Here is a 19,069-nt window from a genome sequence, read left to right on the forward strand (position 1 = left end):
AAAGGGCAAGGCCGAGACCTAGACTGGGCGTCGGTGGAGGGGCGTGGCCCGGGCCTGGGGGCGGGGCTACGAGGAGACCAAGGATAGGATCCCGCAGCACGGGGCGGGCTCTAGACCTGGCATGGGCGGGTCTTGGAGAGGCAAGAGTCTAAGCCTGGTGCAGGCCGGCTTCACAGGGGCGGGGTCAGCCACGCAGGGCTGGGCCGGCATTGGGGTGCAGCGTGGCTCCAAGTGCGCCAGGGTAGGTGGGCTGGGACCGACGGGACGCTCACCCGAGACCTGGAAGAGGCAGGCAGCCGAGCCCACGTCGTTGGAGACGCTGCACTCGTAGCTGCCGCTGCTGTCGCGGGTTAGGGCGTCGAGGCGCAGCTCGGCCTGGTCGGGGGCCTCAGCGGCGGCGGGGACAACAGGTGGCGGCGGCAGCAGCTGCCCTTTGAAACGCCACACGGCCGACGCGATGCGTTGGGGGCTGCCTCGCAGCAGCGAGCAGCGCAAGAGCACTGGCCGGCCCAGCGCCTGGCGCACGTCCTGGGAGCTAGGGTCCACCTCCGGCGGGACTGGGGGCGGGGGCGGAGGTCAGTGGCGAGTGGGGTCTGAGGAGAGGCCCCGTGGGGAGGCGATGCACTCGCCCCTACTCCCGTGACTCCCCCAGCCTGGAAGGTCTCAGGGCGGATACACGCTCGCAACACATTCATACAATAGCCATGCTCACGCCTCCCAAACTCGTAGGTTCCCACTCCCTCCGGGCCATTCCCTCCAGCCCTGCTTCCCAGACTGGGCCTGTGCTCATTCCTTACGTGGGCCCCTCACCGCCCCATGTAATGAAAAGCAGCAGCACGTCGGGGTTTAGAGCACGATCTCTAGAGCTAGATGGGTTAGATTCAAATCCCAGCCTTGCCTCTATCTAGCTGTGAGACCTTAGGCAAGTTAGTTAACCTCCCTGTGCCTCGGTTTCCCTATTTGTAAAAATGGGGGGAATGACAGAATCTCTTCATAGGGTTGTGGAGGGTTAAATTAGTTCTTAGAACAGTGTTTGGCATGTGGTGAGTTAATTTTCATCATTTTGTTATCAGTGTGTTCCCCTTGAGGGTCCTTCCTCCTCCTTCAAAATCCCATCTCAACCTGTCAAAATCAAATTGTTTGTTCACTGGGCCCCTGAAAATGAAGATGGGGGACACTATGGTGGAAGTGGGACAAGAGACACAGACCTCCGTGTCCTGTGGGCAGGGTGATGTCAAGGAGGTTTTAGGGGTGTCACCAATAGATGGAGGGGTTTGGTTGGACTGAGGTGGGTGAGGGGGTGAAGAGAGAACAGGCCACGCTGGGAACCGGAAAAGATGGCTCAGAAGGTGGTCTAGGTGGGCGGTGGGACTCACACTGCACGTTCAGCTGCACCTGGGCCTCCCGAGGGCGCACGTTGAAGCCATTATAGCGAGCCGTCTGGCAGCGGTAGGTCCCACTCATGTCGCGGCTCACGCGCTCCAGCCGCAGCTTCCCGTCCGGAGTCTCCTCCAGGGGCAGCCCCGAGGGCAGCAGTGCAGCTTCCTTGTCCACGCGGGACCAGAGCACGGGCGGCCGCGGCTTGCCCCGCACCTCGCACTGCAGTTCGGCTGGCGAGCCCTCACGCACAGTCACCACGGCCCTGCCCTTGGGCACGCTGATGGTGGGAGGCACTGCAGGAGGGCGGTGGCCAGAGAGGCAGGAGCAGCGGAGTTAGAGCTCCCCACCGGCCTCTGCCCTGGGGCTCCCACTTCCCTTCCCCTAGGTAGGTGCAAGCTCACTCCCCATCCCAGACTTTTCATGGGTGTTTCACTTAGTATCCCCAAAGCGGAACTCACCTTCCCAAATCCTCTCCACCTCCTGGTCTCCCAACTCGAAAAAAGACTTGAAGTCAGCCCGGCCTGTTCCTTCTCCCCAACACCACTAAGTACTGGGGATTCCACCTTTTAAACATTTCTACTAAGTATCTCCTTTCTTAATCCCCTCCCTCTTACCGCTGCCCTGTCCTAGTTAAGCCTTCACCTTCTCTTGCCTGGAGTGTTATCAAAGACCACTAGTCTGCTCCCCAACATCCCTACCCTTTCTTCTAAAGTAATAGAATACCTAAAGTCTACATCTCCCGGCCTGCCTTGTGGCTGGCTAGCTGTGGCCACATGACTGCATTCTGGCCAGTGGGATATGAAGGGAAATAAGAGTCTTTAAAAGAAGAGGCTGTGTTCCTCTTCTCCTCCTTCCTGATAGCTGCAGCTGGAACTGCCATCACAGACAAGGTGGCACATGCTAGGGATGATGGAACAGCAAGCCAGATGGAGGCTGTGGCCCTGAGGACTTGGTGGAGCAGAACCGCTATCCTAGCCCCAACTGCCCACCAGCCGACTTTTACAAGAGGAAGAAATACGCTTGTTTAAGACACTATGAATTAGGGTTCTTCTGTTATTCACAGCCAAACCTAATCCAACCCAACACATTGCCCAAATGGGTCCCATCTATATCACATCAAACAAATTAAAATGCACCCATGTCCCACATTAGATATAAACATAAAATTATTATTTGTAAATAACTCTGCAGGGCAAGCTGAGGTCCAGCTATCTAGTTAGCATAATTTATACTCTAAACATTATACATTTATTGGCTTTAATTATTCACTTTTCTCTTCATATTTTGGAGCCAATTAATTTATTTTTTCAGGTCTAAATTGTTTCCATGGGCTCTTAAAAAGCTTCTATGCCCTACGCATCAGGCCTATGAACCAAATGGAAGCAACTGCCCTCGGTCCCTTCCCTGTCTCTAAAACATCCCAGCTCCCAACACTTTTGCACCCCCAACAGGCTAAAGAGCTGTTTCTCCCTCTGAGGCCACACTGCCCTCAGGCTAAAGCTCAAGCTCCTCAGCTCTGCAAATGAGGCCCTTGGGCTCTGGCTTCTGCCACCCCCACCTTCACGTCCCCACTCCCATCCTGTGTCCCATCTGTGGGATCCACTTGTAAGGAGCACACTCCCTGGACATGCCAAATCTCCTATACTTTGGGGGGCTCCCTTGTTTCTTTTGCCTCTTATATCCTTTCCTTGGCTGGTTTCCCCACCTGGCAAATTCCAGCACACCCTCTATGGCTCACATAGAGCACGCCTCCTCCGAGAAGCCTTCTCTGCTTCCCCAGGCAGCCTGGAACTCCTCCTCTAGTGTCCCCAGGGTGCTCTACAGATCCCTCCTTTCCCTTCCATGTCACATTTCCAAGGTTTGCCCTTCCATGTCCTGCCTTACCCCTTCCTCCAAAACATCTCTCTCTCTCTTGGCTAGCAGTGAACTATGAGGAAGGGGCTGTGGCATTTGTGTCTGTCTGGATCCACAGCTCCTCCTGTGCCATCCAGGGCGTGGCACAAAGCAGTTTACAAAATGGATTTGTGGAATCTGTGGAGTTCCGATCCACTCTCAAAGCCCAGCTCAAGTTGATCTTCTTCCAGAAGCCTTTCTTGACCTCTCCAGTTTCACCTGGTCTCTCTTTGTGAGGATATCAGGATGGGAGGGGACTCTGAGGCTACCAGGTCTAACCTCTCACAAAGAGAACCTGAGGCCCAGATTGTTGAAGGGCCAAAGGAAGAAATACTCATAACAATTACAGTCCTCATTTCTACATCTGGTCATGTGGTGAGAGCTGGCCAAAATCAGCCCGCTTCTCAGTCCAAGGTGCTGGGGCTAGAGACGAGACTCGAGAACCTCTCCAAAAGATCCCTTCTAAGATCCTGTCATTCTCAAGGTGTAGACCCCTCAGCGGTGGTTGACAGCAGGCTCTGAAGTCAGACTGCCTGGGTTTGAATCCCATCTCCACCACTTACTGTTGGATTACCTTAGGTAAATTTCTCAAACTTTCAGAGTCTAAGTTTCTTCATTTGTAAAATGAGAGGATAAACTACTACCCCATAAGGTAAATCACAAAAACGAATGAGATTAAATATAAAATCATCAGAACACATAGTAAACACTCAATAAATGTTAGCCACTATCATTTCATTATTGTTATTTGTTATTATTGGAATGAAGACCTGAATCCTTACCATGGCCTGTATTATGGGCTGAATTGTTTCCCCCCCAATTCATATGTTGAAGTCCTAACCCCCAGTACCTCAGAATGTGACTGTACAATGCCTTTAAAGAGGTAATTAAGGTTAAATGAGGTCACTAAGGTGTGCTTTAATCAAATATGACTTGTGTCCTTGTAAGTGGAAGATATTAGAACACAGACATGCATAAAAGAAAGATCATGTGAAGACAAAGGGAGAACATGGCCATCTACAAGCCAAGGAGAGAGCCCTCAGAAGAAATCAACCCTGCCAACACCTTGATCTCAGACTTCTAGCCTACAGAACTGTGAGAAAATAAATTTCTGTTGTCTGAGCCAGCTAGTCTGTGGTACTCTGTTATAGTAGCCCGAGCAAACCAATACAGCCTGCAGGGCCCTACATAACCTGGTCTGGCCAGCCTCTCCACTCATCTCACTCCATTTCCCAGCCACGCTCTTCTTCAGTTCTCCAAATGGCTGGTGCACTTTCCTGCCTCAGTGCCTTGGCACATGCTGATTCCTTGGCCTGCACTGCTCTTCCCCCAACTCTCCCTTGCTCTCCTTTGCCTAGCAAAATCCTGCCCCTTCCTCAGATCTCAAACATTCTATCTCGGGGAACTCTTTCCAGACTCTGATGTGTCACAGTTTGCAATGATACGTCTATTTATAAGACTGCCTGAAACAAGTTCAATGAGGGCGGAGCCTGTTTTGCCTACCACTCTGCCCCAGGGCCTAGCATGGGGCCTAGCATATGATGCTGACTCAATAAATGTGTGCGGCATAAACAAATGCTGTCCTCCTAACTCTGGCCTCCGTCTCCCAAGCTGCTGCCCCCACCTGCCCTCTGTGGGCCTCTCCACCTCCCCCACATCTCCTTGATGCCCCTCCAGCTGCCCACCTGTCTCAGAGGAGATGTTGACCTCAACGCTGAGATCGGGCACGGGTGCCCCTGGGAAGGAGGCCATGCACAGGTAGGTGCCATAGTCGCTGAAGTGCAGGTCAATGAGCTCTAAGCTGCTGGTGACAGCGGGCAACTCAGGGTCATTGCGGGTCACCAGGAGCCGCTTGGACATGCGTGCTGGCTTGCCATTCTTGAACCACTGGTAAGTAACCTTCTCCTGGGGTACTGCGTCCACATGGCATGACAGCTTCAGGTCCTGGCCCAGCTGTATGTTCTCGCTCTCTTTGATCACGTCAGGGGTGATCTGGAACGTGGCGTTCTTCATGGCTGTGGATGAATGAGGAGGGAAGAGTGGCTGGACTGGCCCAAAGCCAGGGGTCCATACCCCACCCCTACTCACACCCAGCTTCTCCCCTCAAACTGGCCCACCTGGAGGTTGGGGACTACAATCCCCCTCCACCCCACACCAGGAGAAACCATCACTTTTCTCTGCTTGGAAACTGTTCTGCTTGTTCAGATGTCTTTTAAAAGTTCAAAAAAGCTCGTAGCAGAAAAGTGGGTTTACTAATAATTATAGCCACTGTTGACCGGACGCACACTATGTGAGAGGCACTGTTCTAAGCACTTCACACGGATTTCCTCATTTAGTCCTTCCACAGTCTTTGAGGGAGGTGCTTTATTGTCCCCATTTTACAAAGGTAGGAACTAAGGCTCAGACAGTTTAAGCAACTTGCCCAAAAAAGTAGCAAATTTTGAGTTGAAACTCAGAGCCTGCACTGTTGATTACTATACTGCTTTATTTTTACCGTTGTTTTAAACCTTGAATATGCAAAATACAAATTTGGAAGGATGCACCAGAATATAATAATGGTTCTATCTAGAGAGTGAACTGAGGGGAACTGAAGAGCAAGTTAATTTGCAAATTTTACCCTTTTGTACTGTTTGTGTAATTTTTATAATAAAAGACTAAAACAATAATTTTATATGCAATTACATAAAAACACAGAGTTTAGAAAGAAAAGGGTCTGGCCTATGTAAAAAATGTGGATTTTGATTGATGTAAGCCAAGAGTTAGACACAGTTCTTAATAGATTGGATGCTAATTGGACAGGAAATTGACATAACAGCCACAAATCAGGACTGTGCTGGGCAAAGCAGGCTGTATAGTCACCCTAAGAGGTGATCATAATATTTAATGTAAATTAAGATCTTACCAACCCAAGTTTTAAAGGCCAAATGGAATCATATGGAGAAAAATCATCTTCTGATGGGAAAAGTACCATTGAAGAAAAAAGTAGGCATCAGATAGCCACAATCTTGTTTCTTTCTTTCTTGCCCTGATTAAGTAAAAAGTCATAAAAAGCTAGTTTAAGGCCGGCCCAGTGGCACACTGCTACAGTGCGCCGCTTGGGAGCGCTGCGGTGCTCCCGCCGAGGGTTCGGATACCACATACAGACCGGTTCCCGCTCACTGGCTGAGCGAGGGGCGGGCGCAGCACTGAGGGTTGCGATCCCGTTGCCGGTCCGGTCCGGTGCGGGCGCGACACTGAGGGTTGCGATCCATTGCCGGACACGAAAAAAGACAAAAAGGAAAAAAAAAAAATCTTGTTTCTTTCTTTCTTGCCCTGATTAAGTAAAAAGTCATAAAAAGCTAGTTTAAGGCCGGCCCAGTGGCACACTGCTACAGTGCGCCGCTTGGGAGCGCTGCGGTGCTCCCGCCGAGGGTTCGGATACCACATACAGACCGGTTCCCGCTCACTGGCTGAGCGAGGGGCGGGCGCAGCACTGAGGGTTGCGATCCCGTTGCCGGTCCGGTCCGGTGCGGGCGCGACACTGAGGGTTGCGATCCGTTGCCGGTCACGAAAAAAGACAAAAAGACAAAAAAAAAAAAAAAAGCTAGTTTCTTTCTGTGAGCAGAGTCAGAAAGAGACTGACTGGCCAGTGAGAGATGAGTGAAGAAAAGGGCCCGTGTCATCAGAGACTCTCAGTTGAATTGGGCAGAAGCTGTACTTTATTTTCAATTGCTAAAGAGCTGGAAATAAGCCTGGATCTTAAACAAAACAAAACAAAGAACCCCTAAAGCTGCACAAGCCAAAAACAATTTAAAGTTTTTTCCTTAAATCAGAGTAGCAAAATCAAGATCATAGTGAGCAGCTAATAATAACTATTGAGGCTGACGTTTAGTAAGGAAAGTGTACTTTAGACTGTGTTCCAAATTTTATATCATTTTTACACTTAGTAATTATCCTCAGATTCATTAAATCCTTTGCTAATAAAGATTTACATATAAGATATGTGGAAATGTGTGTTATTTTCACTTATATTCAGTATATAGAACTCGTTATACAGGGAGAAAGCCAGGAAATTTCTCTTGAAACCCAGAATGTGCACATTTAGCTTTTTGCAGCTTCAGCTTCCCAAACTCAAAAAAAAAAAAAAAAAAAGGAGGTAATCAATCAATTCCAGCTCTTTCTACTTCTTGGATTGTTAGGTTGTATATGGAAATATAGATTATAAACTGTAAATAAAGCTTTACAAAAATGTTAGTCCTTCTGCCATCTGCTGGCAGACAGCTGAATTGCAGGGAAATCAAGTGCTTGGAACATGCCTCCTCAGCATGCCTCACTTTACCAAAAGGAAGCAGACAGGCCTTTTTCCCAGTTTGTTGGTAGCTCTTAGAAGACAGGGACCCTGTCTGACTCACAACTTCCCTCCCACCCCTCCTGAGGCCACATACATCGCACCAGCAGGTTGACGGTCTTCTTGGCAGGGTTGCCCACATTGTTGATGGCTGTGCAGTTGTAGTAGCCAGAGTCCCGGGCCTGCACTGAAGGGATGCTGAGGATGCCACCCTGGGCCAGAGCTCCCAGGGGCAGTGGGCCAGGCCCATGAGACCACTGCAGCTGAGGTAGGGGATCACCACCTGTCAGCAGACACTGCACCGTCACATTCTCCCCAGGGTTCACCACTAGAGTTTCGTTCACAGACAGCTTCAGGGCCGGTGGTGCTAAGAGGACAATGAGGTGGGGTCTTAGGTGACTGTGAGGCAGGATTAGGTGTGGGGGAGATGAGTGGCTAGGGTAACCATGGAGGCCAGGGAAGCCCTTGGGGGAGATGAAGGGGAGAAGACAGGGAGCAGGCAGAGGGGAGGAGGGGCACTAGAGGTGATGTGCCTAGAGTCCGGTGTGGGAGGGGGCACTGTCTCCTGTTTGGGGAGCTAGCCCTGGCTGGCAAGGGGCATGGACAGGGAAATGCCTGTACCCGTGGTGTTGGTGAGCCGGAAGGTGATGGCCTTGTCTGGGATGCCGCACACGTTACGTACAGACACCTGGCAGGTGTAGCTGGCATAGTCCTGGGGCCGCAGGTTCTTCAGCTTCAGGACCTTGGTCTCCCCCTGGGCAGCAGTGGACCATAGGGGTGAGGGGCCTGCTTGAGTCTCCCGGGGTCCCACACACTCATTCACCCAGCACCAGAGGCTAGAGCAAAATCCTATTCTAATTCCTGTCTTCCTAACCACACCATTTGGAGACTCAGGCCTCCCAGGAGTCCTGAACCTGAGATGGATGCCACACTCTCCGTACCCTCAGCAGTGCCTCATCATGGACTTCTCTGGGTCTGAGGGGTTGCCCTGGTGCATACTGGCCAGGACCAGGCCTCAGTTTCCCCACCCTGGGGAATGGAGGGGTAAGGAGGGCATCCTGTTTTGTCTTATAACTTACACATTCCTGGGGCTGGCCCACAGGCTGCGCATGGGGTTCTGACAGTCACCTCTGAAAGCCCTCTCTGGCAAGATGACATCATCACCATCTCCTGGGACTGTCGGGGGCCCATGGGAAGAGGAGTCATTTCTCCATCACCAACTTCTGCTGTGCCTGCCCATGGGTTCCCAATACTCTGCCCACCAGCAGCAGGCAGGGATGACTTGCCTGCCCCTAGAGGGTGGCTTTTCCTAACAAGCAACGTTCCTGGAAGATACGTTGTCCTGGGGACTTTCCTATCCTCACCCCTGCTCCCTGACCTTTCTGCCCTGATTATTCCACCCCAAGCTATCTGAATTCCAATCAGAATGTGTGCTTCCAAGATCAGAACAGAACTGTTAAAGTCAGGGCACACTAGAGAACTTCAGATCGTAAGGCCTCAGCCCCCAGGCCCCCCTCCCTTTTTAGGTACAGGAGGAAGAATGTGCGGTGAGCCAGCTGCCCGTCCTGACCTGGGTGTAGAGGGGCTCATAGATGTCAACGCCATTGTCCTGGCTGTGGGACAGGGTGTCAGTGCCCCGCTTCCAGATGAAGCGAGCAGGTGGGTTGGAGTTGACAGTACAGCGCAGGAAGACCGTCTTCTCCTGATAGAAGTTGCCTCGCACATCGCTCACTGTCTGGTGCACCGTCAGCACTGGCTCATCCAGGTCTGCAAGGGCACAGCCCCCATGGAGTCAGGACTAGATGACCCCAAGGTGGGGGGCTCAGGCTCCTGCAGACCTCAAGGAAAGCTGAGCCACCATCAAGGGACACTTCCAGAGATTCAGATGCTCTCCCAGCCCTGCAAGCTTGACCAGTTCGTTAGAGGCAGGGGACTGGACTTGATGGCTTTTCAGACTCCCTCCTGCCTGTCCTTCCCCAGGGACCTGCACTGGGGCATCTAGATTTACACCCTCTCATCATGAGATGGAGGAAGCAGCTGCAGACTGGAAATAAGGGAACCCTGGTTCAAATCCCAGTTTAGCTGTTAATTTGTAGTGTGACCTGCCTAAGTCCCTCCTCTCTTTGGGCCTCAGTTCCCTCACTGGTAAATTAGACTAGATTGGTAGTTCTCAGCCCTGTTTGCACAATAGAAATACATGGATATATATTTTTTTAATACCTGGCAGAACTCACTGACGCTGTCCAAAGTCAGAATATTCATTGCCTCTGGGGGGATTATTGACTGGGAGAGGGCATGAAGGAACTTTCTAGGGTCTTGGAAATGGTCTATATTTTGAACTGGATTGTGTTCATGCACACACATACATATGTAAGAAATCATGAAACTGTAAACTTAAGATTAGAGCACTCTATGGGATATAGGTTAATCCTCAATTAAAAACAAAAGTTCAAGAAAAAATTCTTATATCGTATTCCATCCCTGATCAATTACATCAGAATCTCTGGAAGTGGGGCCTAGGCATCAGTATTTTTTAAAAGATCCCCTAGAGATTCTAACGTACAGCAAGGGTTATGAAGCACAGGCACCAACAGTCCACATTCCAACGTCCCACAATGGATGTTCCAGCATCCCATCATTCATTCTGCCCTTCCACAGTGCACTTGGATAGAAGTCATAACCAAGGCCATGGGTGAGGGTGAGCTTTGGTGAGGCCCAGGCTATGCCTGCCAGCCCCTTCCAGCACAAATAACCTGAGGAATGACCCTCAGCCCCAGGGGTCAGCAGGACCCAGCCTGGCTGATGAGAGACAGAAGAGAGGTCTGGGGTTCCACTATTCACCACTCTGTCGGATTCCACTCGGGAGGTAGGAGGGTATGTAGTTAACAGGTAGGTTCATTGAAGGCCTTAAGATGGTACCAGACATACCCTTGGGCCTGGTCCTACAGTTTCTGGGTACCTGGGTCAGCCTGGATGGACACAGAAGAGGGTGGCAAGCAGGGAGACAGGCTCCAGGGGTTACAGGGATATCCTTGGAGAGCAGGTAGGGACTGGGGGCTTCCCATCCAACCAGTAGCAAGGACTGGGGGGTGCCTGACCCACAGGTGGTGGAGGAGGGAAGTCTTAGAGCTGCCCTGGGGCAAAAGCAGCACCATGAAGTACTGTGAGAAGAGACCTGTGCCTCAGCTCACATCAGGGGCTACCTGCTCTAGGCTGGTGAGCAAGTCACATGTCCTTAATACCTCAGTTTACTCATCTGTGGAAGGGGAATAATCCAATCCTCCTGCCCTCCCTGCCCACCTTACAGGGATGTTGCAAGGTTCACATGGGATTACAGATGGGAATGTACACACCGGCGCACACCGCAGGGACAGCAAGGACACCTGCCTAGTCCCAAAGAGAGAAAGGCTCTACTGTCCTGGGTCATCGAGGTGTCGCTTCTCCATCCTCCCTCCACCCCCCAGCTTCCCCACCTGAGCGTCCGGGGAGCAGAGGGCTTCGACTCACACTGCACGTCCACGCGGATGGACTTGATGGCCGGCACGCCCACGCCGTTCTCCGCCTTGCAGTAGTAGCGGCCGCCCTGCGTGCGCGCGATGCGCTCGATGCGCAGCGTCTCGTTGAACACCGACGTCTCCTGGAACTTGTCGGACGCGCTGCCCGCGGTCTTGGTCCAGCGCACCTGGGCGGCCAGGCGGGGCAGTGAGCGCCGGCACCGGGCGGGGGCTCCGGGCGGGCCGTCCTGCCGTCGGACCAGCGGCGCGGGGCACACACGGGCCTGGGGAGCCATCCCGGGCTCGTGGGGACGCGCAGACGGGTTAGGACGCCACAGGGGTCAGAGGCAGGAGGCTTTAAATCAGGTGTGTAGGGCTGGGGTTGAGAACGCGGGTTTGGGGGCAAATGACCCAGCCTCTCCTGTCGGCCTTTCCTCATCTGTAAAATGGCGATTATTACCCCCTTTCTAGGGTTACTTGGAGGATTAAATGAATATGAACTTAGTGCCCGGAAGACTAGGAATTTCATAAAATTTCTCTGTTATTCCATTTCCTAGCTCAGTGGCCTCGGGTAGGTTACTCATGTGTGAGCTTGGAGGTAGCCAGCCGCCAAGACGGCCTCCCGGTCTTTGCCCCTTTCCGTAGTGTCGCGTCCCCTCCCTCCCTCCCACCTTGTACTCGGTGGGATGAATACGGCAGGGGTGATAGTGTGTCACTTCCTTGATGAGACTGTAAAAGACTTTTTTTTCCATCTTGGTCCTTCCCTCGGGTCACACGCTAGAGAATGGGGCCGGGCAGCTATCATGTCATGGGCAGCCCCATGGAAAAGCCCACTTGGGGAGGAACTGAGGCCTCAGACCAATGGCCACAAGAGTTAGCTTGGAAGTGGATCCTCCAGCCCATCATCCTCAAACAGCTGCAGCCCTTGCTGACACCTGGATTACAGCATTTGAGAGACCCTGACTCAGAACCAGCCAGCTATGCTGTTCCCAGATTCCTGTCCTACGGGAACTGTGAGACAGTGAGCCCCTAAATTTCGGAGTATTTGTTATGAAATAATAAATAACAAATATAGCATAATACCCACTTTGTGAGTTTCTTATGAGGTTTAGAGATAAAGGATTAAAGCACTTAGGTGTGGTGCCTGGTATACATTAGTCACTCAACAACTTTCTATTATTATTGCCTTAGATTATGGGAAAATATCAAGGATCACCTAAGAAACCTGAGTTACCACTCAAGGTGCCAGACATTTAAGAAAAACTGATCAATTCCAGATAATTATGTTTAAGGATTGGGGAGTGGGGTAGAAAAGCTTCAGTCTTGAAGCTGAGGAGGACTGCTTATCACCGAGACAGGGCAAGGACCCTGATCCTGGGGAATAGGTCAGGCCAAAGTTCATAAAAACAAGGCAGAGGAGAAGTGGGTGAAAGGCAACCTTTCTCATGCAGGGAGGCGCCACTGCAGGCCACTGTGTTGCTACTCTTATCCCCTCCCCACCCTTGACTTTACCCCCATGGACCTAGAGGTTACAAACCTCGGGGAAGGTTAGAGGCAGTTACAAGCAATTCACACTTGCTGCTTAAGAGAAAAAATGGGGGCATAGAAATATTTTTCTATTTTTGTACTTGATGTCTTATGGTTTTACTGTAATTTTTCTAGATGGAGTTTGTTTACATACTGCTCAAGATTGGTTTCCTTTATCCATCTGAGAGTTGTTATCTACCTTCAATTCTACAAAATACTCAACCTTTATCTCTTTAAGTATTTTCTCCTCTCTTGTTTTCTCTAGTCTCTTCTTCTGAAATGCCTGAATTTATGTTATAGCTTCTCATTCTATTCTTCATGTCTCTCAACTTCTTTTTCACATTTTCTATCTCTTTGTCTTCTCCAGACTCCATTATGGCTGATTTCCTCAGCTCTCACATCTAATACACTAATTTTCTCTTTAGCTATCTCTAGGGAATTGAGGCCATTTTTTTTTAAGACTATCATTTTTATTTCTAGGTTTTCTATTTGCTTTTTGCCACATCTGAGTGATCAGGTTTTATAATCTCCTGTCTTATAGATTCCATTCCTTATCTTTTTCTAATACTTTAAACATATGTACTGTGAAGATTCTTTCAGATTGCTCTGTTTTCTCTAGTTCCTCAGATGTGAGTTGTTCAACTTGTTGGGTCTATGGACTGGTTCTCCTGGCACTGTATTTTAAAATGTGTTTTAAAATTTTACTCCACAGGCTTGTATTCAGTGGGATTATCTTCTGTAGAAGTCCTACTTGGGCCTTTGCAGGCCTGTCTGCGGTGTAGTTTTATGGTTGTCTGTGCTCAAGATAATGGGTTTGTAGGTCCCATCTGGTTTTTATAAGTTTCTCAGTTTAGGGTTTCCTCACCATTTGGATAGTGCAGGACACAGACTGGCTTAGGGTTATGCTCTCTCATAGGTGACTTTGTACCCACACCCTGAAGCAGAGAGTGTTCCCTGCTGTGACTCTGGGCTATGGGACAGAGATCTTCTGGTCCCCATTCATAGGTGGTACCACTCTTGTTGAGCTTCCAGCTTTAGGTAGACTCTAGTTCCAGCTTCCAGCCATGGATGGACCTGTAGCCTCAACTCATATCCCCATATGTGTATTAATATGACTATCCCTAAGGTGTGTATGGAGTCCCAGTATCTCCATGGACCAGGTTCTTCAACTTCTGCTCACTGTCATCATTATAAATTCTGCATTTCTGGCCCCCAGATATCCCCCTCTTTTGCTTCTTGTTTGGAGTAAGGAATTCCATGTCCACTCAGCCCCATCTTGACCACACAGTGGGCCGTGAGATGATACTTCCCTTGCTCCTTTGTTAGACTGGATGCTCCATGAGAGCAGGAACTCTATAGCTGCATCCTCAGGACCCATCACTGCTTGGCACATAGAAGGTGCTCAATAAATATTTGTTGTGATGAAATGAGCAAAAAAGAAGTGAGAGGGCATTTCAGGAGAGGTAAGCAGAGTGGCTAAAGCAGAAATGAACAGGGTGTACTTGGGTAATGATGGGGAGGCAAGTCTGACTGGAGCACAGGGTGTTGGGTGGAGATCAGACAAGAGAGGCAGGTGGGGGCTGGACTGTGGAAGGTCTGCAGTTCCATCCCTAGGAGCTGGAGAGTAATGGGGAGGCACTGACGGTTTCTGAGCAGGGGAGTGATATGATGTCGTAGGTTTGTGTGTGATTGTTCTGGTAGCAGAGTGCAGGAGTGGATCGGAGGGGGAGAGGTGGGAGACTGGGAGGTCAGTTTAGAGTCTACCAAGGGACAGGACCGAAGATCTGACCTAGACGAGTAACGTGGAATAGAGAAGAGAAGACCCATGCAAGAGGCATAAAGAAAATGGGGGAGGTGGCTCAGAGTCTGGATAGATGTGGGGAATGAGATGGGGCAGAGTTAAATGTGAGTCCAAGGGTCTGAGCCTGGGTGGTAGGACAAACAACGATACCAGTGATGGAAATAGCAAAGCAGGTGCACGTCCACATAGCCACAGCCACGAGTAACTCATACATGGGACGTACAAGGGGACACACACGGATGGCCAGTGCAGCCTTAGGGAGAGGTGGCCCAGCTGCCTCACTGGCTTGTAGGGAGAACCACCCCCACTTTAATAGTCACACCTGATAGAAACACTGACTTAAATCTGGAGGTACTGTGTTCACTTCCAAACAAACCCTTGAGAGGGAGCAAGCAGTGATAATAATTTCAGGGTGAAAGAGTCTTTAGGGGTTTCCTTGTCCATCTTCTGGTATCAATGCCAAATCTACTAAAGCCATCCCTGTTCCCAAAATTATCCAGAAAAAAGGATTTTGTATTTTACTGTCCTTCCTAGGACTCAATTCCTACCTTTTCTGCTGCTATTAAAGGTCACAGCAGCTCACTAGAAAATTCCACCCATCTTTCCAGCCCATCCCCTCCCTGCCTCCTCTCATCAGCTCTCAGTGATAACTGGCCATCGCTTCCTGCCTGAACCACATGCTTGGTCTGTGACAAAATTCATCTGGCATTTCCGAATACTTGTTTTCTGTGCCTTTCTCATTGCTTTGGGTCGTGGAACCTCAAGAGTGTGGAGCTTGCTTACTGGAAGCATCCTGAAGTAGAGATTGTTTTCTATGTTGCTTGTAACTCCTGGAGCCTTCAATCCAAAGACATACTAACCTACAGAGAACACTGGTTCTGGGTTCAAATTCTGCTTCCACTCTCACAAGAGACGTGCGACCTTGGGAGTTTACCCAACCTCCCTGAACCTCCATTTCCTCAGCCACAAAATGGGGGCACTAATACCTTCTTCACAGCAATCCTATGAGGATTCAAAGAGCAAACACTGGAGAAAGCACCTAGCATGCTGCTTGGCACATGTGTGTCCCCAAACATCTGCCAAAGGTACATCTAAGAATGTGTTTGCTCAACAGATACATGGAATGGAGTGGAAATGAAGAACTGACATTCAGTTTTTCCCCTCAGCCATCAGTGTTTCCAGGTGAATAAGCCCACAGCCTCCAGCCCTTCCCCACAGAGTTAATTTTCCTGCTATTTACCCAGCCCCAGTCTCCTGTCTTCTGTTTACTCACCACTATTTGTCTCTGGTCCCCGGCTCCTACTGCTCCCTCTCATGCTCTGATCCTAGGTCAGGGGTGAGGGCAGGAGGGGCCTGAGAAAGGCTGGGCTGGGGGCTTACCTGGGGTCGAGGGTGCCCGGTGACAAGGCACTGCAGTACAAGGGTGTCCCCCTCCCGGATGGTGTAGACACGCTCACTGATGTTGTCCTCTTTCACCACACATGCCTGGCCTGCATGCACGATCTGGGCCTGGGCTGGAGCTGGCGAGAGAGGATTGAAGAGGTTGAGACAAGAGGCATCAAGGCCAGAGGGCTTTGAGGCTCCCTTAGAAGGGTGTCAGGGGTGGGTCAGCCTAGACCTCCCTAGAGGCCTGAAGGCACTGAGCCCAGGAAAGAATTCCACAGGACCCCCAAGCAAGAACCAGAAGGGCTAGGAGGAACTTGGGAAAATGACAGTTCTCCTGCCCCTTGCAGGAGACTTCTCTTCAATGAGCTGATGTATGTGAGGGGGCACTGCAATTTGTACAGACTGGTAATCACTCAATAAACTTCACTGTCTTAGCAGCCCCTGGTGGTGAATGCTGCTGGTGCTCTCCCAGCTCCCCAGTAGGGCAGCTGCACCCACCCCAAGCTGCTAGCAGCTCACAGTGCTCACTCTCCCCAGGGAATTGGCCCTAGCCAGCAGAGCTGCCTTGGCCAGAAATGCCCAGGTGTTTTCAAATGAAAAGGCAGGCAGGAGTAAGAGGTTACTCCCCTCCCCGACATACACTCTCAAGGTGGGGCGGAGGTGGTGCTGCCCATGCTCCAGGGCTCCCCCTGAGGACAGGCTCAAGCCAGACTTCCTGAACCACATCTTTGCTTGGCTGCTTCCCTCATTCCCTCAGTTTCTGCTGAGAACGTTTTCTCAGCAAATTGCTTGCCTAAACTGTAACTGCCCATTTTTTCTCATTGCTCCCTGAGCCTGGGACCAGCTTCTTCTCCAAGGGACAGAAGTTCTCACAGGGGGTCTGGGAACTCTCAGAAGACTGTGGCTTCTCCCTGACCTCTCTCGCAGTGCCGAAGGCTGGGGACCAAAGCCAGGACACGGCTGGAGGGGCCCAGCTGGAAAATGAGTGAACTTGCCAAGGTCACAGTGTCTAGCTCCATTGTCCTGAAAGCAAACCAGCCTCTAGCCCACCAATGCTTGGGCTCTGGGAAGCAGAGAAAGGTCCCTGGCTTCGCACCTGTCTGCTCAGAGCTGAGAGTCGAGCGAGTGGAGGTGGGAGAGCTGATACAGGCATGAGGGATGCAAGGGGCTGCAACAGAGTCCCTGCCCACAGAGGTAAGATAAAACCTGTACATAAAATGTTAGTTCTTCCAGGAAGCATCCCGTGACTGACAGGCACCCTCCCTCTTTCTGTATGCAGTCAGTGTGCATCACTCCCCCAGGGCCACGACAAAGCGCCAGACCTGTGTGTCTGTCAAATTCAGGGCTCTTGTCTTTCTGCCTACCAGACCGTGAGTTTCCTCTTGGTATCCCCAGCACAAGGCCTCAAACAGAGCAGGTGCTCAGTGAATGTTGAATGAATGAATTTACAAGGATATACCCTGGTGAAGGTGCTAAGCACCATGAGAGAGATGTAGAAGGCCCTAGGAGGTCAATGGAGAAAGACATCGCCACCCGTGGAGGAAGAACCGCAGAAGGCTGCATGGAAAAGGCAGCTTTTGAACCAATGCTGAAGAATAGGGAGGCTCTGTGCTGGTCAACAGCACCAGGTCTCACATACATTACCCAGGGTACCCACTAGTGATCTTTGGTCCACAGTTTTCTCAACTCTGAAATGGAGAGAATGCTACCAACTCCAAGAACTCACAACAGTGGATGTGATAACACAGGATAAATGAAAAGTGCTTAGTAGAATTGTAATGTGTTCTAAAGATGCCACTAGTAGGACTTTCCATCAACACTGATGGGACAGACATGAGCTAATCACAGAGGTAGAGTCCACAGAGGCAGCCCAGCAGCAGGTCAAGAAACTTGTGGGGCAGCAATGGGGAGGGACACAGACCATGTTTAACCATGAGGGTCTCTGTAAACAGCAGAGGTTCTGCAAACAGTGGGCAGAGTCCCTACCAGAGTCAGTGTCTGCATCACCATCCTGCCTGCGTCACCATGCTGCCTGCCTGGCTGCAATGAAGCAGTAAACCTGGACTGGTTGTCAGGAAACAAGCTGCATGAACTTGGGCAAGTCAATTCATCTCTCTGGATCTCAGTTTCCCCACCCATAACAGGGAAGTGGATTAGATGACCTGTGAGGTCTTTTTCAAACTTGTACCTCTATGAATTTTATAATCATCACATAGTCCCTATGCACCCTAGAATCTGGGGACTGGGATCGAAACTGTCACCCCCTGCAATGAAAATGCGTAAACATCACCATACATAGAAGAGAGCCATCTGTGGCCAAGGTCCCCAGAAAATCTTGTCAACAAAAAACCCACCAAGAGATGATGTGCATGCCAGTTGATGATAAGACCAGGATGCTGCACAGATGTCTGCAAGAGGCCTCGGGTGCCTCTCAATAAGGAAGACATCGATTTAACAGGCTCCAATGGAAGATAAGCTGTAATCTTGGACACTGTGGCTTGCCTGTAGCAAGGCAGTGTTGTAATGACAGAAGCTTTGGTGACTGATAAGGAATACTGAAAGAGAGCTGAAGAGCTGGACTTTCTCAGGGCATAGCCAGCACAGGTCAGGAAAGATGGGGCCTGGCCAGCAGACACAGGGCCTCTGGTGACCTGACAGTTGTGTTTCCCCACCGGAGATGGACTGTGAGTGGGTATGATGACACATCACTAAGATTATCCCTCTGATGACATTAACTATTAAGACTACCCAACTCAAATGGTAGAACCACTTTGGAAGAAATTTTGGCAGGACCTACTAAAGCTAAACAAGCGTATACTCCATGACGCAGCAATTGCACTCCTGGTTATGTACCCAATAGAAATGAGCACTTATGACAACCAGACGAGAATACAAGAATACTCACAGCAGCTTTATGCATAATAGCTAAAAACAAGAAACAACCCATATGTCCATCTAGAGTAGTATGAGAAAATTAACTCTGGTATCTTCATACAATGGAATATTACACATAAGTGAAAAAAATGAGCTACAATAGACATGACGCTGTTGGATCTCACAGGCACAACTGGAGTGAAAGAACCCAGACACAAAAGAGTACATAGAGTATGGTTTCGTTTATTCAAAGTTCAAAACTGGAAAAACTAATCTTATGGTAACAGATGCCTAACAGTGATTGCCTGTGGGTGAGGTAGGGGATTATTTACTGGGAAGGGCACAAGAGAAATTTCTGGGGATAAGGTGGCGTCCCATCTGGTGGGG

General features: G+C 50.3%; 1 protein-coding gene across 2 annotated transcripts in view; it reads right to left on the reverse strand.

Moving 5' to 3' along the window:
• Positions 1-19,069, reverse strand: part of MDGA1 (MAM domain containing glycosylphosphatidylinositol anchor 1) — a 56,482-nt gene that overhangs the window by 10,798 nt on the left and 26,615 nt on the right. For both annotated transcript variants that reach the window (XM_008589038.1, XM_008589036.1), the window contains exons 2-9: positions 15,803-15,942; positions 11,108-11,282; positions 9,171-9,367; positions 8,222-8,354; positions 7,698-7,967; positions 4,959-5,288; positions 1,377-1,673; positions 273-557 (exon numbers count right to left, since the gene is read on the reverse strand). In XM_008589038.1, coding sequence (XP_008587260.1) covers positions 273-557; positions 1,377-1,673; positions 4,959-5,288; positions 7,698-7,967; positions 8,222-8,354; positions 9,171-9,367; positions 11,108-11,282; positions 15,803-15,942 — 1,827 coding nt within the window. The remainder of the gene's footprint in view (positions 1-272; positions 558-1,376; positions 1,674-4,958; positions 5,289-7,697; positions 7,968-8,221; positions 8,355-9,170; positions 9,368-11,107; positions 11,283-15,802; positions 15,943-19,069) is intronic.

The sequence above is a fragment of the Galeopterus variegatus genome, unplaced genomic scaffold, assembly GCF_000696425.1.
Source record: "Galeopterus variegatus unplaced genomic scaffold, G_variegatus-3.0.2 Scaffold5167, whole genome shotgun sequence".
Lineage (NCBI taxonomy): Eukaryota > Metazoa > Chordata > Mammalia > Dermoptera > Cynocephalidae > Galeopterus > Galeopterus variegatus.